Source organism: Gasterosteus aculeatus, chromosome 15 (assembly GCF_964276395.1).
Source record: "Gasterosteus aculeatus chromosome 15, fGasAcu3.hap1.1, whole genome shotgun sequence".
Lineage (NCBI taxonomy): Eukaryota > Metazoa > Chordata > Actinopteri > Perciformes > Gasterosteidae > Gasterosteus > Gasterosteus aculeatus.
In genome coordinates, this window is record NC_135703.1 from 4,863,366 (window position 1) to 4,886,192 (window position 22,827).

Below are 22,827 nucleotides of genomic sequence, written 5' to 3' on the forward strand. Positions count from 1 at the left end.
AAAGATACGCAAACTCTGCACGATCTGGCTTGTATTCTGAAACAACGTTTATTTCAGCCTCAGAATTCAGTTCAGTTTCGGCAGTGTATATTATTCTAGGATCTACATTTAGATGGGGCTAATAATCCCACGTAAACAAAAGAGGAACGGATATTGGGGGGCTTAAAGATGAACCCACTTCCTGCCTCTGACAAGTTTGCTCCAAAACAGTTTCACCACAGAGAGGACACCCGTCCAGAAAGACTACTTTGCTTCACGCCCGCACTGCTCCCTTTCCCTTTCTTTATTTTTCGGCATCGACGCTAGGAGGCCTCATCACGGAGTGAAGGAGCGCTTCAGGCCGATATAAAGGGAGCAGTGTGGATAAGAGACGCACACAGAAGGCCCTGTGTGTTGATGTTGTTGCTGGGGACTTGAAGAGATGATTAAGCTACAGTCTCAAAGTCTTCCGCAAACCCGTTTTGGAAGAAAATACATTTAATGTTGCCCGATCTAAGCACATTAGCAACAATATCATTAGATAAAGACCTCAAAATATTTTTTTTTAAATCTATATCTATTATGCAGCTGCACCCATTTGATGTGCAGCGTTGAGTTAATTGTCAGTATTACATTTTCTTGTTGTTTAAATGAAATAATGTCTGTAATTTCACTCTGTGGAACAGGTTAACATCTCTATAACACTAAAACATGAAAATTGGCAAATCACTGTGCCCTTTGTTTGTTTGTTTTTCTTTCTCACGGGGCATTCTGTGGGTTTGAAGGGACGGCGGGTTTGGCGTTGAGGTACTCCAGGACAAAAAGCTGCATGATCTTGTTGAGGTTCTGAATGGTGGAGCGATCCAGGTTCTGCTCGTTGTCATCAAACGTGTGCCACACCGACGGGAAGGGGGAGGGGATGAGGTGGAGGACGGGAACACCTGACGGAGAAACACAGAATGGGGGTCAGCGAACACAGCTAACACAACGTACGTAATCATATCGACGCTAGTTCGGTTATTTGGCGGGTATACCTCGGCTCAGGAAGGGTATGTGATCGTCCTGTATGTGGCCAACGGGTTGATTTGGCCAGAAATAGTGCACGTTGTCAGGATGATCCACGAGCTGGTTCATGGAGTGTAAACGCGTCTCTGTGGTTGTAAGAGGGAGGACAGAAGTAACAGACAGAAATAAAAAAAACTTACAAACAAAAAAAACAACAACATTAAACCATAGACGGAGTTTCATTGAATAAATGATTCACCAATTTGCTTCATCAGGACCGTGTGGGTATGAACACACCGCACAACTGTCTCATAATGAAAAATCTGATTGGTCCACAGAAGTGTGTGACATCCCCAGCAAAGTCCATTATATTTTTAAAAGTAAAAAAAAAATACCAATTCTGAAGTAAAGTAAAGAAACCTAGTGTGTTTTTGCTCATTCACCAATGCTCTGCAGTCTGGAGAGCCAGTGCGCCGTGCTGGGGAACTGGTTGTAGAAGCGGGGGCCGGCGCCCCCGATCAGATCCAACAACACAAACAGGTCCTGGAGGAGAAGAAATGGGGAGGAGCGGGGGGGAAGGAGGGGGAGAGAGGAGGGGGGGAGAGTGCGATGTCAGTGAGCTCCCATGAGAAACTCTCTCCACACATCCTGAAGATAAGTACAGACAGGAAGCCAGGTCCCATAATCATCAGACCTCAGAGGCAACACGCTGACATCAATGCTGCGTGCCATCGGTGCAGGACAAACTAATCACACCTGACCGTCTGTCTGCATGCATTCACTAACACACACACACACACAGTTGATCTCAGTCTGTCCACACAAGAATGTCTCAATAGATAGTCTGAGTACCTCTCTGGGGTTTGGATACAGAAACGCTTATGTGTTGTTATTATAGACTATAATAAATTATGTGACACATCATGACACAGACGCCTCCCGCATGATAAAATGTGCGTCTTTGTGATTTTCCCCCGAACTGTCCGAGGGAACAGGAGGCCGGGCCTAGACAGACTGTACTGAAAAGAAAGCGCGCTAACGACGAGCGTACGATGGCGTGCAGTTGGTTCGTGTCCGTGGCTCCGGCGGGATGCGGGGTGATCTCCATCTTCTCGGCCAGGTGACGCGAGCCATAGAGGGAGTCTGTGGAGGTCCACTGGAAAAGAGCCTCCTCTCCATCGAAGAAAAGCAACTGCAGGGTCAGGTCAGAACTGGTGCTCTGAATGGGGGAGGGGGGTAAAAAGACACAGTCAAGGCATTTGCAGAGTTTCGCCCGCCCTCCAGTGGTTTTGACAGAAACAGCCTGATGATTCTTTTTTTATTTTTTTATCACCCCCCTTGGGATTTCCACCAAGACCTCTGTGACCTCATGTCTCCCTGTCACAGGACCTGTCACTGTCCCACAGGCAGGGCAGAGGAGATCGTTAGATGAATACTAAGTGTGTTCCTTGTAAATCACAGCATTTTGGGGCAAACAAATAGTTATTGCAACATGTTGTTTTTTCCTATAATGTTGTGTATTAGAAAGGTTTGTTAGGTGTCAATAGGTTACATTACATTAAATGTCATTTAGCTGGTGCTTTTCCACCATAAGGATACGAATACAGCAAAACCATCAAACAAGCCGATTTACAACTTGCTATAGATAAGAGCCATTATAAGTACAATTAAAGTGCTACAATTTGTTTTGTGTCTTTTAGTCAAGATATAGTCTGAAGAGGTGTGTCTTTATTTATATCCAATTAAAAAAAAGTTTAAAAGAAGCTCCTTAATTTTGTTAGCAAAACATAAACCTCTTCTCTCCTTTTCTTATGATATGACAACAACTGTGAAAAGTCCACTTCTTTGTTACTGTGGACAAATCACAAAAAATGTCTTAATCTGGAGCTCAATAGTTATTTAAAGTGTGCGGCTGTTTTAAGAAATTACATTCAAAGACAAAAAATTAAACTGTCCATTTATGACTAGATTTTAAAGACGTGCATCTTCAGAGAGCCACAGACAGGGAAGATAAGGTCAAATACAGATGACACCAGCCTCATGCTTTAAATTCGATTTGGAAACATGTCGTTAGCACCACCTTTTCCCTTCGTGTAGTTGTTTGTGTAGTATCTCTTGTTTGACTGTCATGAGGAAACTCTCCAGTGACGTTTGACCGGAACTGCTGCAGGTTTGGCCTCGTTTTTTTCCCCTGAGCCTATTGGGCCGTTGCTGTTGTTGCTGTTGAATCACATCGCCTGTGATTCACGGCCACAAACTGATTCACCAACCCCCGAATAACACAATTGAACGCACACACAGAGGCACCTACGGGGGGCGTGTGTCCAGCAATGCATCGTATGCCCTTTAACCTGTTGTATAGTGCAGCTTTAACTTGCGAGGGCCACCACCTTGTGAGCTTTCAGTTCCTCATCCAGCGCGCGCGCCAGCTCCAGCATCATGGCGCAGGGAACGGCCGAGTCCGTGGCGCCTTGGAACTCCCTCCCGTGCCACTGCGGTGGGTAGTACTTGGAGTCGTAGTGACAGGCGAGGACCAGGCGCCGGTGGGCCGTCGAGTTGAGGGTGGCGACTATGTTGGCGAAAGGCAGCTGGCCGTAAGGCGTTTCCGACACAAACGTGTCCTCCGTCACCTCCCAGCCCGCTCCGAGGGAACGCAGGGTGGTTTTGATATGCTGTGAATTAACCCAAAAAAAAATATGACTCGTAAAGAGCAATCATCGTTTTTCAGAAAGAAAAATTCCTTTATGGGCAATTATGTGTGTTAGATGTCTGGTGTGTTTGGAAGCGGATCCGGTTACGTCGTCCTGGAAGTACTGTAAGCTCACCTCCTGCACGGCCTGACTGCCCGCAGAGCCTGGGTACCTGGTGACCAGCAGCGGCCTCAGGTCCCTCTGCCACATAGTCTCCAGGTCGGTGTGGGACAGACCGGCGCGGATCTCGTCTTGTGTCAGAGTCACAGCTCGGTGATGGTGCTGAGCGGAGCCGGAGGAAAAGATCGGGTGAGGAAGAGTCTTTCTACGAGGCTTTTCATAGAGCAGCGGTGTGGATGACACAACATACAGATTGATTGATTTTAGTGTGTCACAACACTCTCTCGTGTTTCTAGAAACAACACCGTCGTGCCGACAGTGGATTCGTTTCATGCCAGTATTCAAGCTGCCGTGGACACCTGAGGAGAAACGACAAGTCATCTACATCAACCACATCACATAAATAAAACCATACATGTTGAAGATTATAAATCTCAGAGTTCCATGTCAATTAATGTCTGTTCGATCAATTTCTCTTACTGAATGCTGATGTCAGCCCTGCAGATGTGGGAATTAGATTTCTGCTGAGTGAGATCCATAAACTCACAAACTCAAAAGAGCCTCCAAAGCCAGATCTTTGAGATCCTAATATTAACATAAAGGAACATAAAAGAGATCTTGTTGTAAGCTTGTATAAATCCTTGGTGTTTACATGGGGTGGGAAGTTCGCTCTAACGCCTCCTCAGGCAGAGACAATAGAGCCAATTAGACCGGTGTGAATAGACATTGATTTTCTTCAAACGTGTGTTTGAAGGAGCTGCTTCAGAAAAGGAGGGATCTATTGAACGCAGAAGCATGAAAGTAGAGGTGTTTATCAACGCGCTCTCCATTGCTAAAAAAAATCAACCGGGTGATGGGATATGAGGGACACAATGCGGTTTGGGATTCGGGTATTCATCCTTGGGGTGCTAAATTACAGCCATCGTTTAGAACAAACATATTGATTCTTCTATCCGATGGATCTTTTTTCCTGTATGGTCTCAAAGTTCACCTGCTGAGCGCCATGGTTGTCCTGGCAACCAACTGACCCGACGAAGAGGACAGAGCCGAGGAAGAATATCAGAGCACAGTCGCAGCGTGTGTTCTGCACAGCTCCAGCCTCTCTAATGACCTCTTAGTGGTCCTTAATTGGTAGTTGTGATTTATTGCGGTTGTTGAAACCGTACTACCTTATTTGGATAATCAATTTGGATTTAAATATTATCATTTATTAATTTTTTATGGGAAATCAAAGTGGACACTTGTTTTTTCTCCTAATTTGGTTTTGTTAGACTCTCTGAGAGAGTAGGGGAGGGCACATCCTTAACTCTGTTCATTACAATTCAAGCACACAGCCTTCACTTAAAAAACACGTTGGGCCCTTCTGACCGTCTGTCATTACAGAGTAGCATGCGATGCAAAACATGTCATTATTTGGTCACGCAGACTGTACAAAGTCATCCGAAGCGCTGGGGCTCGCTGGGTTCAGAGAGGGTTAAAAGGGGTCCACTTAAGGTCTATATATATACCAAGACCTGCAATTGGAGGATCAATGATGATGACTGTGCTGCCATAGCAACTCGGCAAGAAGGAGAGGAGAAGAGGCACATAAATGAGGGATTTGAATGGCCAGGCATGCCCAGGTGCGCCTCAGGAGAATTACACAACAGTGTTGGGAAACAGTGCTGAGGGTTGAGGGATATTGTGAATAAAAAGGTTATACATGTCACAACTGTGCTTGGGAACTCGCATTTTTCCCTCTCTCAAAATAAGATTGACACTTTAAAGGGACATATTTTGGAGAGATGTTAAGTTTTTGGAGACGGTTTTTTCTATGTGCAGCTATGCTTGCCTGGTAACATGTTAAGACGACAAAACGTGACCAGAGCCAGATGTAATTACCTTTTGCTGAGTCCAGGGGATTCCAGCTGTGCAGTGGACTAATGTCGCCCAGATGATCGCGGTGTAAAACAAACGCATCTTGGAGGCAGCGTGGATTCGCTCCGTCCTCGTTGGTGTCGCTCCTCTGCGCATTCCTGGCTCTCTCCTCTGCGCGAGATTACGGATCATGTGCAAAGCGGGAGGGAGGACCCGAGGCTCTGCGAACCATTGCGCGTCACTGCGATGTCGACGAGTGTGTGTGTGTGTGTGCGTGTGTGTGTGTGTGTGTGTGTGTGTGTGTGTGTGTGTGTGTGTGTGTGTGCTCCTAAGAAGCACATGAGTGTGTCACAAAGGTGAGCTTTATATTTAACAAACTAAACAACCAAAGGAAAAAACTACAACATTTTCGGTAAAGTACATTAAGATGTAATCTTGCAATTATATAATACAACTTGTATTTACATGTCAACGAGCAAATATCATTACAAATGTGTACATTTTTAATGTGAATTTAGTAACCTATTATTTCATGTGTATATCAGCGCTCCGTACGTCACTTACCACGTGGTTCTCCGTCACGTGCTTAACCCGGAAGTATCTGCCCTTTGCTCGACATGCCAACACGTTCGCACCACAAAGTCACCTAACAGAGCTGTAAAGTATATTTGTGAAAACCCGAATACTTGAACACCCTCCCGAGCAGCCATGAGTGACGAGGTGCGCAGCTTGAAGGCTCAGCTCGAGCAGAAAGAGGAAGAGATCGCCGCTCTCCAGAATAAACTGGCCCGAGTGGAAAAGGTAACGTTAACTTACTGTTCGCCACGCTAAAAACACCATATGAATGTGTATTTGTAAACACGTTCTTCCACTTGCATTGCAGTTCGGCATTTGTGGTGTAACGTCAGCTATGCAGCATTTGATCTGACATGGAACATACTAGTCATTACTTTGTAATACTTTAGTTGTCTCCTTTTCTTAAATTGAACTTGCATACTCGATACCTGGCTCGTGGACGTCCTAATCGGGACGCATGCGATTTGTAGTTGAGAGAATATCTCAGACAAATGAACCCTGAAAAACACAAAACAATTGTGTCCAACTACAGGGAGGATCATAAAATATCCATTTTAATATCTATTAACATTGCACTAAACGTAAGTACTACGATTATGTTAATTGGATCCTGGAATGCAGTTCTATGAAATGCAATTCGGATGCCTTTGAATTTAGAAAAAAAACAAATGAATACCAGATATGCGGCAGTTACACGCCATTAATTGGGAAGTAAAAAAAAAAAATCTAAAATATATTTGGAAATTCTCAAGAGAGATAAAGCACATCCACTTAGTCTGGAATGCAAGAAACAAATAAGCACTCTAATTTACTGAATTGCTGCATGTGAAGAGCTGTGTTCCCCAAATAGTGCCTGATGCCAGACACGTGTACTGTGTACGTATTCAAAGAGCGATAAATGCAGCTCATGATATTCTAGAGCCGGGCTGATCAGGGCTCGGATGCCACATGGCTCCTAGCTTCGGGTTCAAACGTGCTGCTCATATCTTGATGGTGTAATTCCTCCCCGGTGTACAAGAGCCATGCCTCAGTACTGCAGCTGCATGAGACCGTGACCCCCCTGAGCCCCCTGAAAGCCAAAGCAGCCCTGAGCAACGAGGACATCATGAGGTACAGCAGACAACTCCTCCTGCCCGAGCTGGGCGTACAAGGTAGGGATGACTACGGCCGTCACGCCGATGTACTAAGCATTCCGTATTTAACACGTTTGATTGTCGACAGGTCAGCTGAATTTGTCCAACACCTCCGTGCTGATTGTGGGCTGCGGAGGACTGGGCTGCCCCCTGGCGCAGTATCTTGCTGCAGCAGGCATCGGTAGGTCGTCCAGTCGATTAACTCAAAGCATGACGTGGTGCCAAACAAATCATACCGTTAACCTTTTAAATAAATGTGCTCTGTGGGTGTGAGTAATTGTTGAGCTATCAAAAGGTAATTTCCTTTTCACGCAGGGTCTTAAATTAGCAATCTGGCTCACCTCCCCCGGCTGGCTGGGGGTGCAGGTTTTGAACTATAATTATTCATTTCCACTCACTAAATAAATATATCACACTACCCATTTTAGTGCCGTTTAATGATTTCAATCAGCTGGGATGGAACAAGCCAAGAGCATATTCACAGGTTAAGACTTAATTCATTTTGTAAATATGTTTTTCTTTTGTGGGCAAAATTAGACTACAGTCTAAGGTAGAGTTTCAACGCAACTTTTCCTGCATAGCCAACTAGAACAATCTGTCCACTGGAAGGAAAACCGGTACAACATTTGAGAAAAGGACACAAATAAGAACTACGCGTTCCAGTGGAGTTTGCTGAAGGCACACTGTTGAATGTGTACCCTGTGCGTGTCTGCAGGGCGCCTGGGCCTGCTGGACTATGACGAGGTGGAGCTCAGTAACCTGCACAGACAGGTGCTTCACGGCGAGGAGAACCAGGACCAAGCCAAGGCTCTGTCTGCAGCCAATGCAGTCAAACGGTACGGATGGAGAAATGCAAATCCTGCACACATTAGTGCCGAAAAAACCGACCCGAAACAGAGAATCTAGTATTTTGATATTATTAGTAAATGCTCTGTAACTAAGATAAGGGCTGTACTTCTGTGTATTTTGTGACCGTTTAGTCGCAGTGAAATGAATGCCGGCGCTCTCCGGTCTCACCGCAGGTTATATTCGGTTGCGTATTTTCTCCCCGGTCTGCAAATATTGTGTAAACATGTTATTTCAGAGACACCACCTCACAGTGGTCACATTGTAGAGCCACGACCACATGAGGGCACCATTTCTCAAGATTGCTGACACCCCCCCACCCCCCCGCCTCTTACTTTAATTGTTCATTTGTATTGTTGAATGTGACTTTACACATGCAGGTTGAACTCAACAGTGGAGTGCATCCCGTACCACCTGCAGCTCTCGTCGGAGAACGCCTCGCAGCTCATTCAGCAGTATCCTCTACCGCGCGTCTGTTCGCCCGCCAATGCTTTGCAGGGACACCCCATCTACGTTCTTGGTGACCCCTTGACTTGGCTGACCTCATATACGACATCGTGGCGGATTGCTCGGACAACGTCCCCACTCGTTATCTGGTGAATGACGCGTGCGTGCTCGGGGGTAAGCCCCTGGTGTCAGCGAGCGCCCTGAGGATGGAGGGTCAGGTGAGGCGGAAAGGTCGGAGTCCAGCGGCTCCTCTACATTTTTCATCTTACTTTGGTAGAGTGAAAGGCCTCTCGCTCTGTGTGTGTTTCAGCTGACCGTATATAACTACCACGGAGGCCCCTGCTACAGGTGTCTGTACCCGGTACCCCCACCCCCAGAGATGGTGACCAACTGCTCCGACGGAGGGGTGTTGGGAGTGGGTGAGACTCGCCCCCAGGGAGCCATTGATTTAAAAAAAAAAATATATATATATATATATTTTACAGAGTTCAGTAATGAGTTGTGTAATTGATTGTTGTTGGTAAAACCTTTTTTTCCCCTTAAGTTCCGGGGATAATGGGCTGCTTCCAAGCGTTGGAAGTCCTCAAGATTGCCTCTGGACAAGGCTGTATCCTTGGGCTTTCCCATTCTGAACACATGCATGCATGACGAGTCCACGAAGATCTGCCGAGGCGCTGTAGCCGCGTTGGGCATGCGGCGGGTGTTCTCTGCCCGTCGCATTGGAATAAAGCAAAAACCGAATGGACTCTGATGATTCCTCATCCGCATGGGCCCATGAGCGCTCTTGTCGAATCGCACAGAGTGCGAGAGCCGTGGCACAGCCACAACCCGTCAGGATCGTGCAGCGCCGTCGGTGATGCGACTTCCCATTGTTGCCGTTTCCTTGACCCCCGTTCCCCCTTCGTGTCAGCTTCCTGCGGCCAGCAGCTGGTGATGTTTGACGCCCAAGAAGCCCGATTCCGGTCCATCAAGCTGCGGCCCAAGCAGGCGGGCTGTGCGGTGTGCGGAGAGAAGCCCAGTGTGACCCGGCTGGTGGACTACCAGGCTTTCTGTGGGTGTGCGGCCACAGATAAGGTTGGTCACAAGTGACCCGTCATCATTCTGTAATCATAGGAAAATAAATCTCTTATTGCCTGGATTTTTCCGTGTGTTTCAGTGCCGCAAACTCAACCTGCTTTCCAGAGACCAGAGGATTTCGGTGCAGGTAGAGCAAGTATATCGTCCAGAACAGTTGCCCGTCGCGTGACTCCCCTGCATTTAGTGGCGTTTATTGTATGATTACCCACAATTTTCTCCACAGTTTTCATGTGTGTTCATAAACTGATTACATCTCAGCGCTGACCCAGCCCCAGATGGGAAATGACTTGAAATGTGCCTGTGGATTTTCTATGGGAAAGAATAACACGTTGTATTTGTTGGAGGGAGCAGTGGGAGTGGGTTGCGTCAACTTTCTGGAGAACTGGTGCTTTGAAACCAGCGGAGTCATTAAGCTCCGAGATCGGGATCATGATTGATTGGGCTGCAATCGAGATTTGTGTGAGGGGCTCCATTAACCCCCCCCACCCCCCGCCCCAAAAAAAGCAGTTTTGTTTCCTTTTGATTTAAGGAAAAAGCAGTTCAAATGTTCATTTTACTCCAGGCAACATTTCAACTTTGGCTGAGAGCATCTGTGGTTATCCTGTTTTATAGATATCATGTATTTTCTGGAAAGAGGAAGCTCCACCTCCCTCTAAAGGAGTTATTTTCCTGCTTTGATGTCATTCCAGGATTATAAATCAATAATGGACAATGCAGAGCCCCATCTATTGTTGGACGTGCGCCCTCTTGTGGAGGTGGACATATGCCGCTTGCCGCTCTCTCTCAGTATCCTTTTTGGAGACCGAAGCACAACACCAACCTCCTATTTCCAATCCCGGTGGGACTATTCCCCTTATATTGTTGCCAGACATTCCCCTGGCAGGCTTAGAGGAGAGGAAGAGCGAACATCTCCGATTACTCCGGGAGAGAATCGGCCAGCTGAAGCAGCAGATGGAGGGTGACCGCCGGCCTGCAGGTAACATCCCCGAGCCGCGCTTTGGGTCCGCACATGTTGTTTAAAAATGGACGGGCACGTAGAGCCACTCGTGCATATTCACGGGCCACCGTGTGGTCTCATACTGCTGGCTTACTTTGGACAGCTAGTAACGGGTTGTAATGGGGTTGCTAGGTAACCCCTTTTTCCAAAACACGTACGGTCAACCCAAGCAGCTGGCCTGCCTTTAGAGAAGTGAATATATGCAAAATGTTATTTTTGTGATGTTCTGGATATTCACTTTGTTGAGCTTTCTTTATCAATGAGCTAAATTTAGAGCGGTATTTAATGCAGCTCTCTTTAATATTCTAACTATTGTGCAGCTTTTTGTCACTTTAGATGTTTCTCTGTGCTATCAGTCAATAATAAGTATCTGACGCATATCACGTGTTTTAATCCACCGCTGTCACCGAACTAACTTGTGTGTCCTGTGCTGGTTCCTCCAGTGTATGTGATCTGTAAGCTGGGTAACGACTCTCAGAAGGCGGTGCAGGTTGTGGAGAAGATGAGTGGATCAGAAGTGGACAGTGTCTCGGTGAAAGACATCAGCGGAGGCCTCATGGCTTGGGCAAAGAGAATAGACCCTACATTTCCACAATATTAATCTATTTTAAACCATTTCTATATCAATAAAGTTGTTTTTCTTCATTGTTTACTTGTTTTCTTATTTTCAGCTATGATACTTACTGTCTTACAAAGCGTGTAACAATGAACCGGCTCCTAAAAGGTGTTGTGTAATGTAATGTGTAGATCTCTTCATCGAAAAACATCCGCTGGCGTTTAGAATAAGTGCACCTGATAGCTCCATTAATAAGCAGACGTAACCCTGCACATCCTTATTTTCCCTCTGCTGGTTGTTTTACCGGTTTTGACAGACAACCGACTAGATACTTTTACTTTTTGTTGTCGGTTAAAGTAAAGGAAAACCCGTCCATTCATTATTATTGATGGGGTCACAGCAACCATCTCTGTGGCTCCCGAGGGGCGCCTGGATCCCAGTTTGTAACAAACCGACCCCGGTTATGTAGAAGTTTTTTCCCCCCCTCTCGGCATGGCCAAGTTGAAATAACGGAAAAGAAAACGCACATGCGCATTGGTCTGCGCTCCATCGGAGGCGCCATTGCTTCCCAGGGACTGTAGTCCAAGTTGTCCTCCCCGCGCATGCAAAGTCAGCTACGCGGAGACAATAAAAAGACTCCATCCCCCAGAGACGGCTGGGGCTCCTCTTTCTCGCCGGGAGGGGGGGGGGGGAGTAGACACAGCTGGGAGGATAATAAGATGCGCATGAATTCACAATCTGGAATAAAAGATAAAGAGAAAAACAAATGCACGACACGGTTTGTCCGCGCGCGCCCGCGAGTGCAACTTGTGTCCTCGGTGGTTCCGTGTAAAGTTGCGCTTCTGTGTGCGCGCAGCGTTTTCAACTTCGGACCGCTTCGCTTTCCTCCGTTGATGGAGTCACAAAGTTCCTTCAGTCAGCTCACAATGGAAAGAAAAGCGCCCGTCGCCGGCTGTGAAGGTAAAGTCACACATCAGATGCCCTTAAGGCGACGTTTGCTTCCGATCGGGCTTCCACGTGAAGACCACACGTACAACTGCTACGAAGTGCTGTGAACGTGTGAATCCACGGCTTGTATAACTTGTTTTGCTGGCATTCTAGTCTCGGGTTGCGTTCCTGCCAGCGAGCCTATCGAAAGTGGGAGGGGGTGCAGATGTTAGGAACCCCCGGTTCCAGATGTTTGTGCACTTTGAATTCTTGTAAACACCGACATGATGCGCTTTATCAAACTTTTACGCGCCGTTTGGGCCGTGCGGGTTGTTGTTTTACGCACGAGCACGAAGGGCCGTTGTTGCTTAGAGGAGTAGAAAAGTTCAAGCCGTCTCTCCTCAAGCACCGTGCATTTCCACGAAGGGAGTATGAGTTAGCTCGAAGCTAACCCCGGCCAGCCCTTTTAACCAACACACAGAGAGTCATCATCTAAGAGATAATCTGTGCTCTGTTTAAGAATGAATTCTAACAAAGGAAAATAGCCTGACTCACTCTTAATTGAAATGGGTCGATTGGCTGAAACATGCTTCCCTAAAGAAGCTTTCATTCATACAGCCGGGCTGCTTCGCCCTGCAAGGAGGAGAGCTTCTCTAATGCGCTCCAGTCCTTCACAGGTCTCTGCTGTTTTTCAGACAGGTGAATGCTTTTTGGGTTGTAAAAAAAAAGTGCGTGTTTGTCTCCGTATGTGTGTTTGTGGTGACAGGCTTCCTGTGGTCAGAGTGGATCACTAACTTCCGTAAGGAGAAGGAGCGCCACTCCAGGATATGAAGCTTGCGGCAGTCCTTTTTTCTTGCAGAAATCTGCAAATTCCTCCCAGACTTTCTCCTCCGTCACCTGCCCGTCTTGTGAATGAGTGTCGTATAAGCTCGGGCGGGCGGAAGCGCTTCATTTATGAGAGACAATGTCGCTTTGATGAAAGAACTCTCCCGGTGCTGACTCACTAACCCTGATGAGGACCTCAGGCTCCCCCTGTCAAGAGGCAGCTGTGTTGCCTTCTGCCAGCCCTCACTAAAAAACACCCCCACCATTCAGCGCTCCTCGTTGCCATTGGAGGAAAACCCAATGTCTGCCTACTCTCCCCCATCCTTACCTCGAGCCATCCTCCACTCTCTCCATCCGCACCAACCGCCCTCGTCGTCCGGGCCGCTGTACGCGCGATTGTCCAACGGCGGTCACAGCGTCCCCAGCCCCACCAACTCTTTCCATGGGGTGTCCTTCCTGCTTCAGATAGGACTGACCAGAGAGACCGTGAACCTGGAGACCGGGGACCTTTCGCTGTCCGCTGTCAAGGACCTGGTGTGCTCCATAGTGGACCAGAAGGTAAGCCCCACACTTACATAACTTTGCTTGTTTTCAAACTTAATGAGGAACACAGAAGGCAAGAGGAGGACCCACGTGGCGCACCGTTATGTGTTTTTGCCACCCTCTACCACGTTCATCTGTTTCATCTGGGCCTTCCGCGCCAAAATGAGTCAAACGCCGCAGAAGCATGCACACCACAGCTCCGATCCCTCCGCCGGTTGCAGGACACGGCGTTGCAGCGGCAGTCATTTGCATCGTGGGTTTATTGTTAGCGGACTTGCATGGTGCAAGTGCACGGACACGAGCTTGTGTGCCCACACAAACAAAGAACACACAGTACTCTGTGTTCTTGCTTTGCCCGTATGATGTTGGGCCTACTTCTTTTTCCATGACACGGGAAATGCCGTAAGGACTCTGGAGTGTAGCCTCATCTTACGAAGCGACCGAGGCATCATCTCATATGTGGTTGTGTGAAAATATCCAGAGTGCAAATCCAAAGCGCCAGCTTTAATCGTAATGTTTGTTTGCACTTTAAATGACAGGGCCCGTCCCGATCGTGGTTTGCGTCGGCCTCTTTGCAACAGCCTCGAGAACGAGGGTTTTCATTTTTGTATTTTAACGTGGTTCAATATAATAACATGCTTTGTAAAACTCCATCACCACAGATTTTGGGCCTTTTTTTTAAATGAAGTAGTTTTGTCTGCCAGACTGCTAATACCACCACCACAACCCGGAGGGTTAAAGCAGCAAGTGGCACTAATAACCTTTGGAAATTATAACAAAATTAGTGGATAACTTAAAAAAAATCGGTATTTCTAAACATATGTGCAGAAGTTGCCGGTGCTGTGAACCTCTTACTCAGTCATTGTCTTCTTTGACCTCATGCCTGTGTGCTCTATAGTAGTGTGGGATTAATGGTGCATAAAGCCTGTTGGAATAATGAAATGGCTCCCGTGTGCATCCGCACGTTGCTGTTGTTCTAACCTCTTGTTAATTACCTTTTGGCTAAATAAAAAGAGGCGGATTTAAGCAAACGCTCACTCGTCAGCCTCCAGGATCTAAACGTTCAGGTCTCTCAGAGCTACATTTTAGTCTGAGATGGTGCAGTAAAAAAAAAGGAAATACATAGTGAAAAACAAACCTGTGTTGAACTAGAAGTGACAGTGGAGGAGCTATTCGCGTTGAGCCCGCCGTCCTTTGGTTCCATGTTGTCTGACATTCCAGAGGAGAACGGTAATGTTGTTCTTCTTGACGAGGTCTGCTGATTCTCACTAGCTAGTTATGAACAGCTCTGGTCTGCAGGGCAGAAAATCTCATCACTACGCACATTTACATGGATCCTGTAACATGTTGGCATAGTTGCAAGAATCTGTAGCAGGAAACGGCTTGGATGAAAGTCAGTGGGTGCGGTACGCTCATGGCGAGCGGGGGCTGATAATCTTCACCGCGTGTCATTTCATAACAAGTGCGTTCGTTTAGCGACGCCATGCACTCCAACAAAATAGCAAATCCATCTAATTTATGGCAAACTGTACATGCTTTTTTGTGATTTTACATATCCGGCCCGTTCATCCACATTTCTTCTATCAAAGACTGCCAAGATGCAGTGTACTGCCTCAGCTGTTTCATGTACATGGCTTGAAATCCACGGAAAATATGACTCTGGGCCTTCTGCGCTGTCCAGTCCATCCCCGCCTCACTCCTCGTTCTAAAATACAGTAAGGCCGAGATCCTCCTTGTGGCAGTGGCAAGTGGGTGGCATCAAACTTGAGAGCCCCACCCCCTACACGGAACCCGCCGGTCCAAACCTAAAATTAGCCTTTGTAATAAGAAGACGGGGGCTCACGTGTCTCAAATAAAATTAAATAAAATTAAATAAAATTAAATATTTACAGCAGCTGACCTGTCGTACAAATAACAGTTGTTTCTGGAAAAAATTGGCTCCTCCCACCCAGCGTGCCGTCGTGACGCCGACTGATTTACTGGCGATTGCCGCTGCCTGTCACAAAGTTGCCACCCACGTGCCACTGCCACAAGGAGGATCTCGCTGTCACTCCTAAAATATGCACAACAATGTTGAACCTCTTCACAAAGGCCGCTCATCCTGGACCAACTTTCCCCAGCTGAGGCTCTCCGATCCGGGCTTAGCCGTCGACAGTCGTCCCCACGATTGTGTCCAGTCAGCAGAACCTCAGGTGTTGGTCGGCAGAGGGGGGGGACGGGGAAAAATAGACTTTTTTTTTTACTTCACGCGGTAATATCTTTGTGGAGGTAGAGTCTGGATGGAAGTGTACCCCCCCCTCCTCCTCCCTTTCCCCACCACCGTTTCCTGCGCAGGGATCTGGCCTGCTTAGCAAAGTGATTCACCGCTCAGCCATGCAACAAACAGGCTCATCCATTCAGTCAGGATTTCTGCTGTGTCAGCTGTTTCAACTTTCATAGAGGGATTTAGTAAAGCGTGATCATACCTAATGTCCTGGTAGCTGATAACCTTGGGCTGGGTCACCGTGGTGGCTGGCGTAGGCGCATCAGCCCGGCGTGCATTCAGGCATGCATGTAGTTCCCACACTACATCCTGTCTGTGGTCTGGTTTTAGTGCGAAGCGAAACTATACCTCAACTACCCCAATTGACCTTTTGGAGCAGTAACGCTTGACCTGCGATACGGTGGAGTAACATCAACGCAACCTTTCCGGTTATTTCACCTTGGTCTCATGACTGAAGCGTGGACTACGGCCATGCGATCGGCGATTATCCGCCAGCATCGGGGAGAAAACGCACAATTAGCAAAGTTTGCGACCACAGCTTCAGGACTGAATGTTGAAGTGAGCGCTTACTTTGTACACGTTTTCAGTTTTCTCTTTTTAGTCTTCCTCTTTGGAGCCTGTTCTCTAACTGGCTTGCCAAACTAAAGATTCACACAGTCTTTGGTGTATGCAGCAACTTCAAGATGATCCGTGTAGAGTTTTCAACAGGTTTTTGTATTGCAAATGCCGACAGAAATAATGCCATTAAAAACCAAGGATGAAGCCTGTTTGCTGTAGCATGTTCACTGGATGCAGTTGACAGCTGTAAAATATCCAGATCTTTTATTAAATGATGTGTCCTGGCTTCAAGGTTGATATTTCATATCTTTCCTGGAGCCTTCAGTTCTGTATCGGTCTCATTGTTTGGCGGGGACTCATACAGCCTGCTATAATAGCTGTTCATTGTATGGATTTGGTACGGCTCATGCTTCTTCCTGCTAAGGACTCAACCACGTGACTTGGCTGGCGTCCAGAGAGCAGATTTTCTTTCTCTCTGTTCTCTATGCTGATCTGGAGTTGTTTTTTTTTATAGTAGTGGTTTGGACCACATTCACCAACTTGTCGTGGTTTAAGGTCAACCTTAGTGCGGGGGGGGGAACCTGATCTCGATTCCGTCTCAGTCCCTTAGCGCAGTTATCCTACCTCCATCTACCGTATACTTAAAATACTGACTGTTCTAGTGGCCCCACTTGGCACCAGGGGTATGGACTCGAAGCCAGGCTCCGCGAGGACTGTGAAGAAGGATGAAAGGAGCCAGCCAGCGGGGGGTCGGAAACCCTCCCAGTCGCCTCTCCACTCGTACCCACAATGGCACAATAAAAGTGGCTGCACGCGGCTCCGAGTCAGGACAGCCTTGTTTCTCTCGCCCCGGATCGCGACTCCTGTCTCCTGGTTTTGGGGCTTGATGAATGGCGCGAGATAAACATCCATAGCCTCCACTTGTTGAGCGCTTCCTGTTTGGTGTCGCCCAAGTCCTCTCGCGCAGCCAGCGAGGGAGCAGTGGCGGGACAAGAGTTCATGACTCCCTGAGAATGACTCCCAGTGAGCCAGCTGATCAGGCCGGACAGCCAGCCGGCTCCAGAACATTCCTCTACACCCAGGCATTTTTGGAGGATGATGTGATGTTGCTCGGGATGGGTGGGATTAGACCGCTAGGAAACTTCGGTAATGCTGAACATCCGAGAAATGTCGACGGATGCTGTAAAGGCGTTTGCAGAATCAACTGTTTTTCAGGTTTTCAGTCTTTATGGGACTGTGACATATTTGACATCCTACAAAGATCCGTTTTTAGCGTGGATGCTTAGTGCCGAATGTTGGCATCGTTGAATGATTATGTTGCTATCAAAGAAGATGATAAAGCACGATGAAGGAAATTTGAAGTTCTTCTGGCAAAGGTAATGGAAAAAAATATGTTAGGCCTTCGACCTCAAACGTTACTGTTATGAATACTTTAATTTTAGCGCTCTTCCTTTTGGATGTTTCTGTATTTTCACTCAAGCAATGAAAGGCAGCAGCCTCAGCCACAGGTTTCCCCACTGGTTTTGTCCGTGCTGTAACTCCCAGTCTCTGGTTGAGGGCCGTACAGCTGCCTCTGTAATTAGCCAGACAAAGGCCTGTTTGAGTCTGAAACGGGCGACTTTGGATATCATACAGTATAACGGCAGTGGAGCATTATAAAAACTGAAGGACTGTTTGGATTGCTCTAAACCAATGAGTAATACCCCCTTGGATAATGCCAGGTAACACTTGGCAGAGAGAACTAGATCAGGGTCAACATTCCTTTTTCAAGAATAATTCGTTGATGTTGAAAAGGTGGAAGCAGAACTTTTTTTTGGTTTGGCTGGATAGTGTTGCAATTGTTATCAGAATATTTAGCTTTCAGTTTCAAGTTGCAATTGTTCAGATATAGGATTGGTATCTGACTGCAATATTACTGGTCCTTTTGCCTAAGATCTGCATGGGGAGTTGAGGTTTGTCACAAAGCTTTGCCTTCAGGGAAACGGTATCTATAAAAAAAAAATGCTTGAAAGACAAAAAAACAGTCATAAGGGGAAGAAAATGAGAACGGAAAATAGCGAGAAAGAAGGGTGCAGATGGAAAATGGAGAAACTGCAGTTCACATCGACCAAAACTAACTCAAGCACTTGGGAAATAAATCACCACAGTCTCTCTCCCTCCCACCGACAGTGTAAGCCCACATCTGCATGTTCCTATGGAGCTGGCAGCCATATTTCACCCCTCCCCCAACAGCACAGAGCTTTATGTGTGATGTACATGAGGCCAGACATTTCCTGGAAAGGATATTTAGCTCTTTCTCAAGTCAAAATTTTCACTGTTTCTGGTTCTTGGTTCTGGCATCTTTAAAAATGTAGATGGCTTTTCAAGCACACATTAGGAAGGCAAACTGATTTATTCCAAAGCCATAGAAATGACTCCACCGATATCACAATTGGGATTGCTGAAACCCCCCCACACCCCCCGTGCTGTGTTCGACTCAAAGGCATACTTGCAGAAGGAATCTATCAATTGCCCCGGTCTTGGAGTAATTTGTGGAAAAGGAGGGGGGAGAGCGAGGAGAGAAGAAAAAAAGGGGGGGGGGGTATCTCTAAAGTTAAGTGAGCTAAGTAATTTCTACCATCTGTAGTGCACAGCGGCAGAGCTCTCCTCTCAATGTGAGGCGGCGATGCGGCGTGCGGGACCCGACCACGCGGGTTAGAGAGAATGACAGAGTGCAGAAGAGCATGGGGAGGAGGGTGCGGGGGGGGCAGCCCTGTTGGCAGGCCTTGCACGGAGCACAGAAGGGGGGTCGCGGCCCCTCTGCGGCTGGTGTCCTGCCGTTCGGTCGTGTGCCAGAAGTACAAGTTTAAGGCCGCCTCTGCCACCAATGGTGGCTTTGCTGGGGATTTTCTGCCCAAATGCCCTTATACTTGACTTATGCCAGGGGGATGATCTTGCATCACTCCAATCTCTGTTAGTGCTGGCTGAATGGGCTTTGATTGTGATTACGCTGAAGTGGTTTGACAGCGGTAATGTTGAACCGTTTAATGCGCAGAAATCCCAGGGACTTTGTCCTTGAGAAGCCAACCATGTGGGGTGATTTAGGGCCACTTCCTGAAGGAGTTTCCATTCATAAATTTGTAACTGAAGCATAACACAGTCATGTGTCCCTTTTATTAATCTACTCATGAACGGTTCAAGTTTCTTCTCTCCTCACACTGACAACCTCAGCACGCTCGAAGGCCATCAACCGTGACAAATGCTGAGGAGGAGGGGACGCTTGACAAGCACACTAGCCCCTTTCAAGATATTAACTGTGGCCTATTTGACCAGGTTAGTCGTTATTTAACTTGTGTGAACTGTGGAACCTCTCACAGGCCTCGCTAACAAACATATGACATAGTCATCATCTTGGTCAGATGTGTTATAGTGGCAGAAATATTTCTGGCATCCTGTAACTAAGACCACATGTTGTCTGTTGTTGTTACATATCACCCTATCAGCGAGGGCTTATTGATCCCTGCAGCAGGGGCATGTAGCAGAATGTCTCATTTTGTGTTGTTTTCTCAGCACTGTTTGCCCTTCCTGTCTTTCAGCGTAGTGAGCGATCTGTCAAACTGATAGGAAGGTGGTAGAGGAAGTACAATTACACATTTACACAACTGTTTTGTGAAGGCAAAATGTTTGCAGAAATGCCCCTGAGGAAAGCACCACAGGCCGAATGGAAGGATAAGGAGCTACAATACAATTTAGGTTTTTTGTTGACTGGCAGGTTTGAGCGTTTTGCACCCCGGGGGAAAACAATCAGTCACTCAGCATGACACGTCTCTTTCTCCCGCCGCGCTCCCTGCAGAGCCGCTCCCTCTTTACATATTCTCTCTGCCCCTGCACTCCGAAGCTGCAGCCTATCCAGTCTGTGTGCCTTCGTTGTACTCCGCTGTACGTGCACACTGTTCTCGTCTGTGCAATGAATAAGGTGACAGCTTGAGTGATGGAATCTCGCCATACCCAGTGTTTAGTTTAGGGTTCGGTAGAGTTACAAAGGTACAACTGTACAGAAATAAAAAACCTTAAGCAGCTACTAGCGCAACACTAGTGTATTACCAAACACTTGTTAATGTTTCTGTTGAGCAACAGCAGCATGTTTCCACATCCTGCTATTACTGCTCACCTCATGACCTCCTGCTCCACCAGCGCAAGACAAAGTACAGTCGCCATCAATCTCCCCCCCCCCCCCTCCAAGTTCACCTGTTTATTTGCCCTGCGTGGAGGTGAATCTGGCAGCTGTTCCCGGCCAGGCCATAGAGGTGAGATGGAGTGTGTAGGGCAGTGTATCTGGGAGGCGGAGGACCGTGGCGGGGCTATAACTCATCAGCAGCGTGCGGAGGCCCGGCCGCGCATGTCTTGGATCACACTGCTCTCTTCCTGAGAGGCCTTAGATCCTGTGACTCAGCCTTCCTCTTCTCTGCTTGGCCTCTGGACAATGTTAATGCCTGCAAGACTCATGCAAACACACACAAACCGGCATGTGCATGTGCGCAAACACCCACACGAGTGAAGTCATCCACGTTTCTATCATGCATGCTCTCATTGGTGATACAGTGGCTAGCAACCAAACACTGACTTCATCCCCATTATCTCCCTTACACTTTAGTGCTATAATACCTCAACTCAAAATGACCACAGGAGAGTGTTATTTGTGCGGCTTCGAATAACCAAATGTCAGGTGAAATAATAGGTTTTTCTTCGAGGATAAAACGCTTTATTGAACCGGGAAAAGATGTGGCTGGATGTAGATTGGGTAAAGCGTACATCTCGGTTAGCTTCGCTCAAACATGCAGGAAAAAGAAGAAGGGTGAGCAGTGGTTTAGCTGCTATAACAAGATGTTGCTCTGTCGCTGCGCTGCGTCCTGTTTGCACAAAGCAGCCGCTTAAAAACAGAAGTTGATGGGGGAGGCTCACCGCTCGTGCCGGGTGGGTTGGTTGAAGTTTTGAAAGTGCATCGCTACGCTGTGATGCACATTGGAATCGAATGTCGCGCCAGATATACCTAAAAGTAAAGCTCCGTTCCACGATTGGCTAAAGCATTGAGAAGCACCACGTGTCATTCGGATCTGTCGATTTGAAGAACATGCCGTTGTTTTCGACAATGACACAGCCTCATACAGGGAAAAAGAACAACTTTGAATCAGCCGTGAGACATGCGCTGCCACACGAAAGGAAACAGTAAGTCAGCAGGTAGAGGGAGAAAGACGCAGCTTTTCTCGCCGCTCTTCCCCCTCCGCGAGCACCGCAGCATGTGGCTGCTGTTGTTGGTTACAGTTCTTGGACTCTTCCTTTGTGGAAAAAGGCTTGACTTCAAGAGGAGCACATGCGTGAGTTTGCTCCATCCTGCAATGCCTGTTTGAATATTAACCATATGGGGGGGGGGGGGGGGGGGGGGGGGGTAAATCCTTGAATTTGCTGAGAAGTAATCATTTTCCATCTTATAGTTCCTAACAGGTGCAGTATGTGCTAGCTTGTCCATGTGTGTGTCGCTACATTCCCTCCCCACGACAGTAAGATAATGAGTACACCGAGGACATCGGCACCCCCGGAGTCAATTATTCAGAAATCATGCAACCAAATTATAAGCAAACTGTGGGACCACAAGCACGTGATGCTGAACAAGGCTGTGGAAAAGCAGTGTTTCCAGTGTGCTTTCTGTTGATGCCTCAATGTGACAAATAAACGATGTCTATGCCCCCTTCTTGTAATTGTGTAATTGCTTGCGGGTGTGTCTCTCGTACCGTGCTGCGCGGAAAACTTTTGCTGGGCATCACATTAGTAACACCTAACGAAAACAAATACAATTCCACTGTTGACTTTAATAAATGAACACAGTTTTCCCACACAGTGTTTGATGTGACTTGAACAAAGTAATTACACAGTCTCCACCCCCCCCCCGTACCCCTCCGCACGGCTCGCGTGAGCACATAATTGGATTTTCCGATGCATCCGTCTGCCGACTTCTTGAAGAATATGTCTCTCTGTTGTGGTCGTCAGCGCACCTCAAAATCAGACAACCGTTTCCACGTGGCTTTTGGCGTAGAAACGTGTTTTCCCATTTGTGACACCCTCTTTACGGCTGTGTGGCACTTCGGGTTTCATGACGTGGCGCTCATCAAGTCGCGCTCGCCGCTGTTTACCGAACGCATGTGTGATTTGAGCCAGCTTCTCCTGTTGATGTGTTCTCTGAAAGAAACCGACGCCTTGTGGCTTCTGGTTGAGGGTTTCTGGGGCGGTGTGATCCGCGCCGTGGCCCTATTGGGTATCAGTCAATGGACTTATTTATCTGCTGGAAAAAAAAAGGCCCTTTTATCACGCCAAACTTGTGACAGTTCTTATCCAGCCTCCTCCAGCTAAATCCACAACGGCCTTCGGCCTCCCGACACCTCCTGATCAGTGTT

The 22,827-nt window shown here is 47.4% G+C and overlaps 3 protein-coding genes across 6 annotated transcripts in view; 2 read left to right on the top strand and 1 right to left on the bottom strand.

Moving 5' to 3' along the window:
* Positions 1-29: 29 nt before the first annotated feature.
* qpct (glutaminyl-peptide cyclotransferase) lies at positions 30-6,301 on the bottom strand. 2 transcript variants are annotated; one of them, XM_078089515.1, is made up of 8 exons: positions 6,216-6,301; positions 5,676-5,872; positions 3,810-3,956; positions 3,375-3,656; positions 2,036-2,203; positions 1,428-1,527; positions 1,014-1,130; positions 30-920 (listed from the first exon to the last, which is right to left on the bottom strand). In XM_078089515.1, the coding sequence occupies exons 2-8, from the start codon at positions 5,841-5,843 to the stop codon at positions 739-741; spliced, it is 1,164 nt and encodes a 387-aa protein (XP_077945641.1). In that variant the 5' UTR covers positions 5,844-5,872; positions 6,216-6,301; the 3' UTR covers positions 30-738. The 2 variants fall into 2 exon arrangements, with proteins under 2 accessions (XP_077945641.1, XP_040055482.2); XM_040199548.2 differs by lacking the exon at positions 6,216-6,301 and having other exon boundaries at positions 5,676-5,908.
* Positions 6,212-11,377, top strand: mocs3 (molybdenum cofactor synthesis 3). The gene is made up of 13 exons (XM_040199547.2): positions 6,212-6,452; positions 7,246-7,378; positions 7,449-7,541; positions 8,076-8,196; positions 8,587-8,661; positions 8,754-8,871; positions 8,964-9,072; positions 9,198-9,260; positions 9,564-9,727; positions 9,810-9,857; positions 10,420-10,516; positions 10,599-10,706; positions 11,171-11,377. The coding sequence occupies exons 1-13, from the start codon at positions 6,360-6,362 to the stop codon at positions 11,326-11,328; spliced, it is 1,380 nt and encodes a 459-aa protein (XP_040055481.1). The 5' UTR covers positions 6,212-6,359; the 3' UTR covers positions 11,329-11,377.
* Positions 11,378-11,831: 454 nt separating this feature from the next.
* Positions 11,832-22,827, top strand: part of prkd3 (protein kinase D3) — a 48,181-nt gene continuing 37,185 nt past the window's right edge. For 2 of the 3 annotated variants that reach the window (XM_040199546.2, XM_078089513.1), the window contains exons 1-2: positions 11,832-12,243; positions 12,977-13,593. In XM_040199546.2, the coding sequence (XP_040055480.2) occupies positions 13,336-13,593 (258 nt within the window). In that variant the 5' untranslated portion in view covers positions 11,832-12,243; positions 12,977-13,335. The remainder of the gene's footprint in view (positions 12,244-12,976; positions 13,594-22,827) is intronic. The other variant, XM_078089514.1, reaches the window with a different exon arrangement.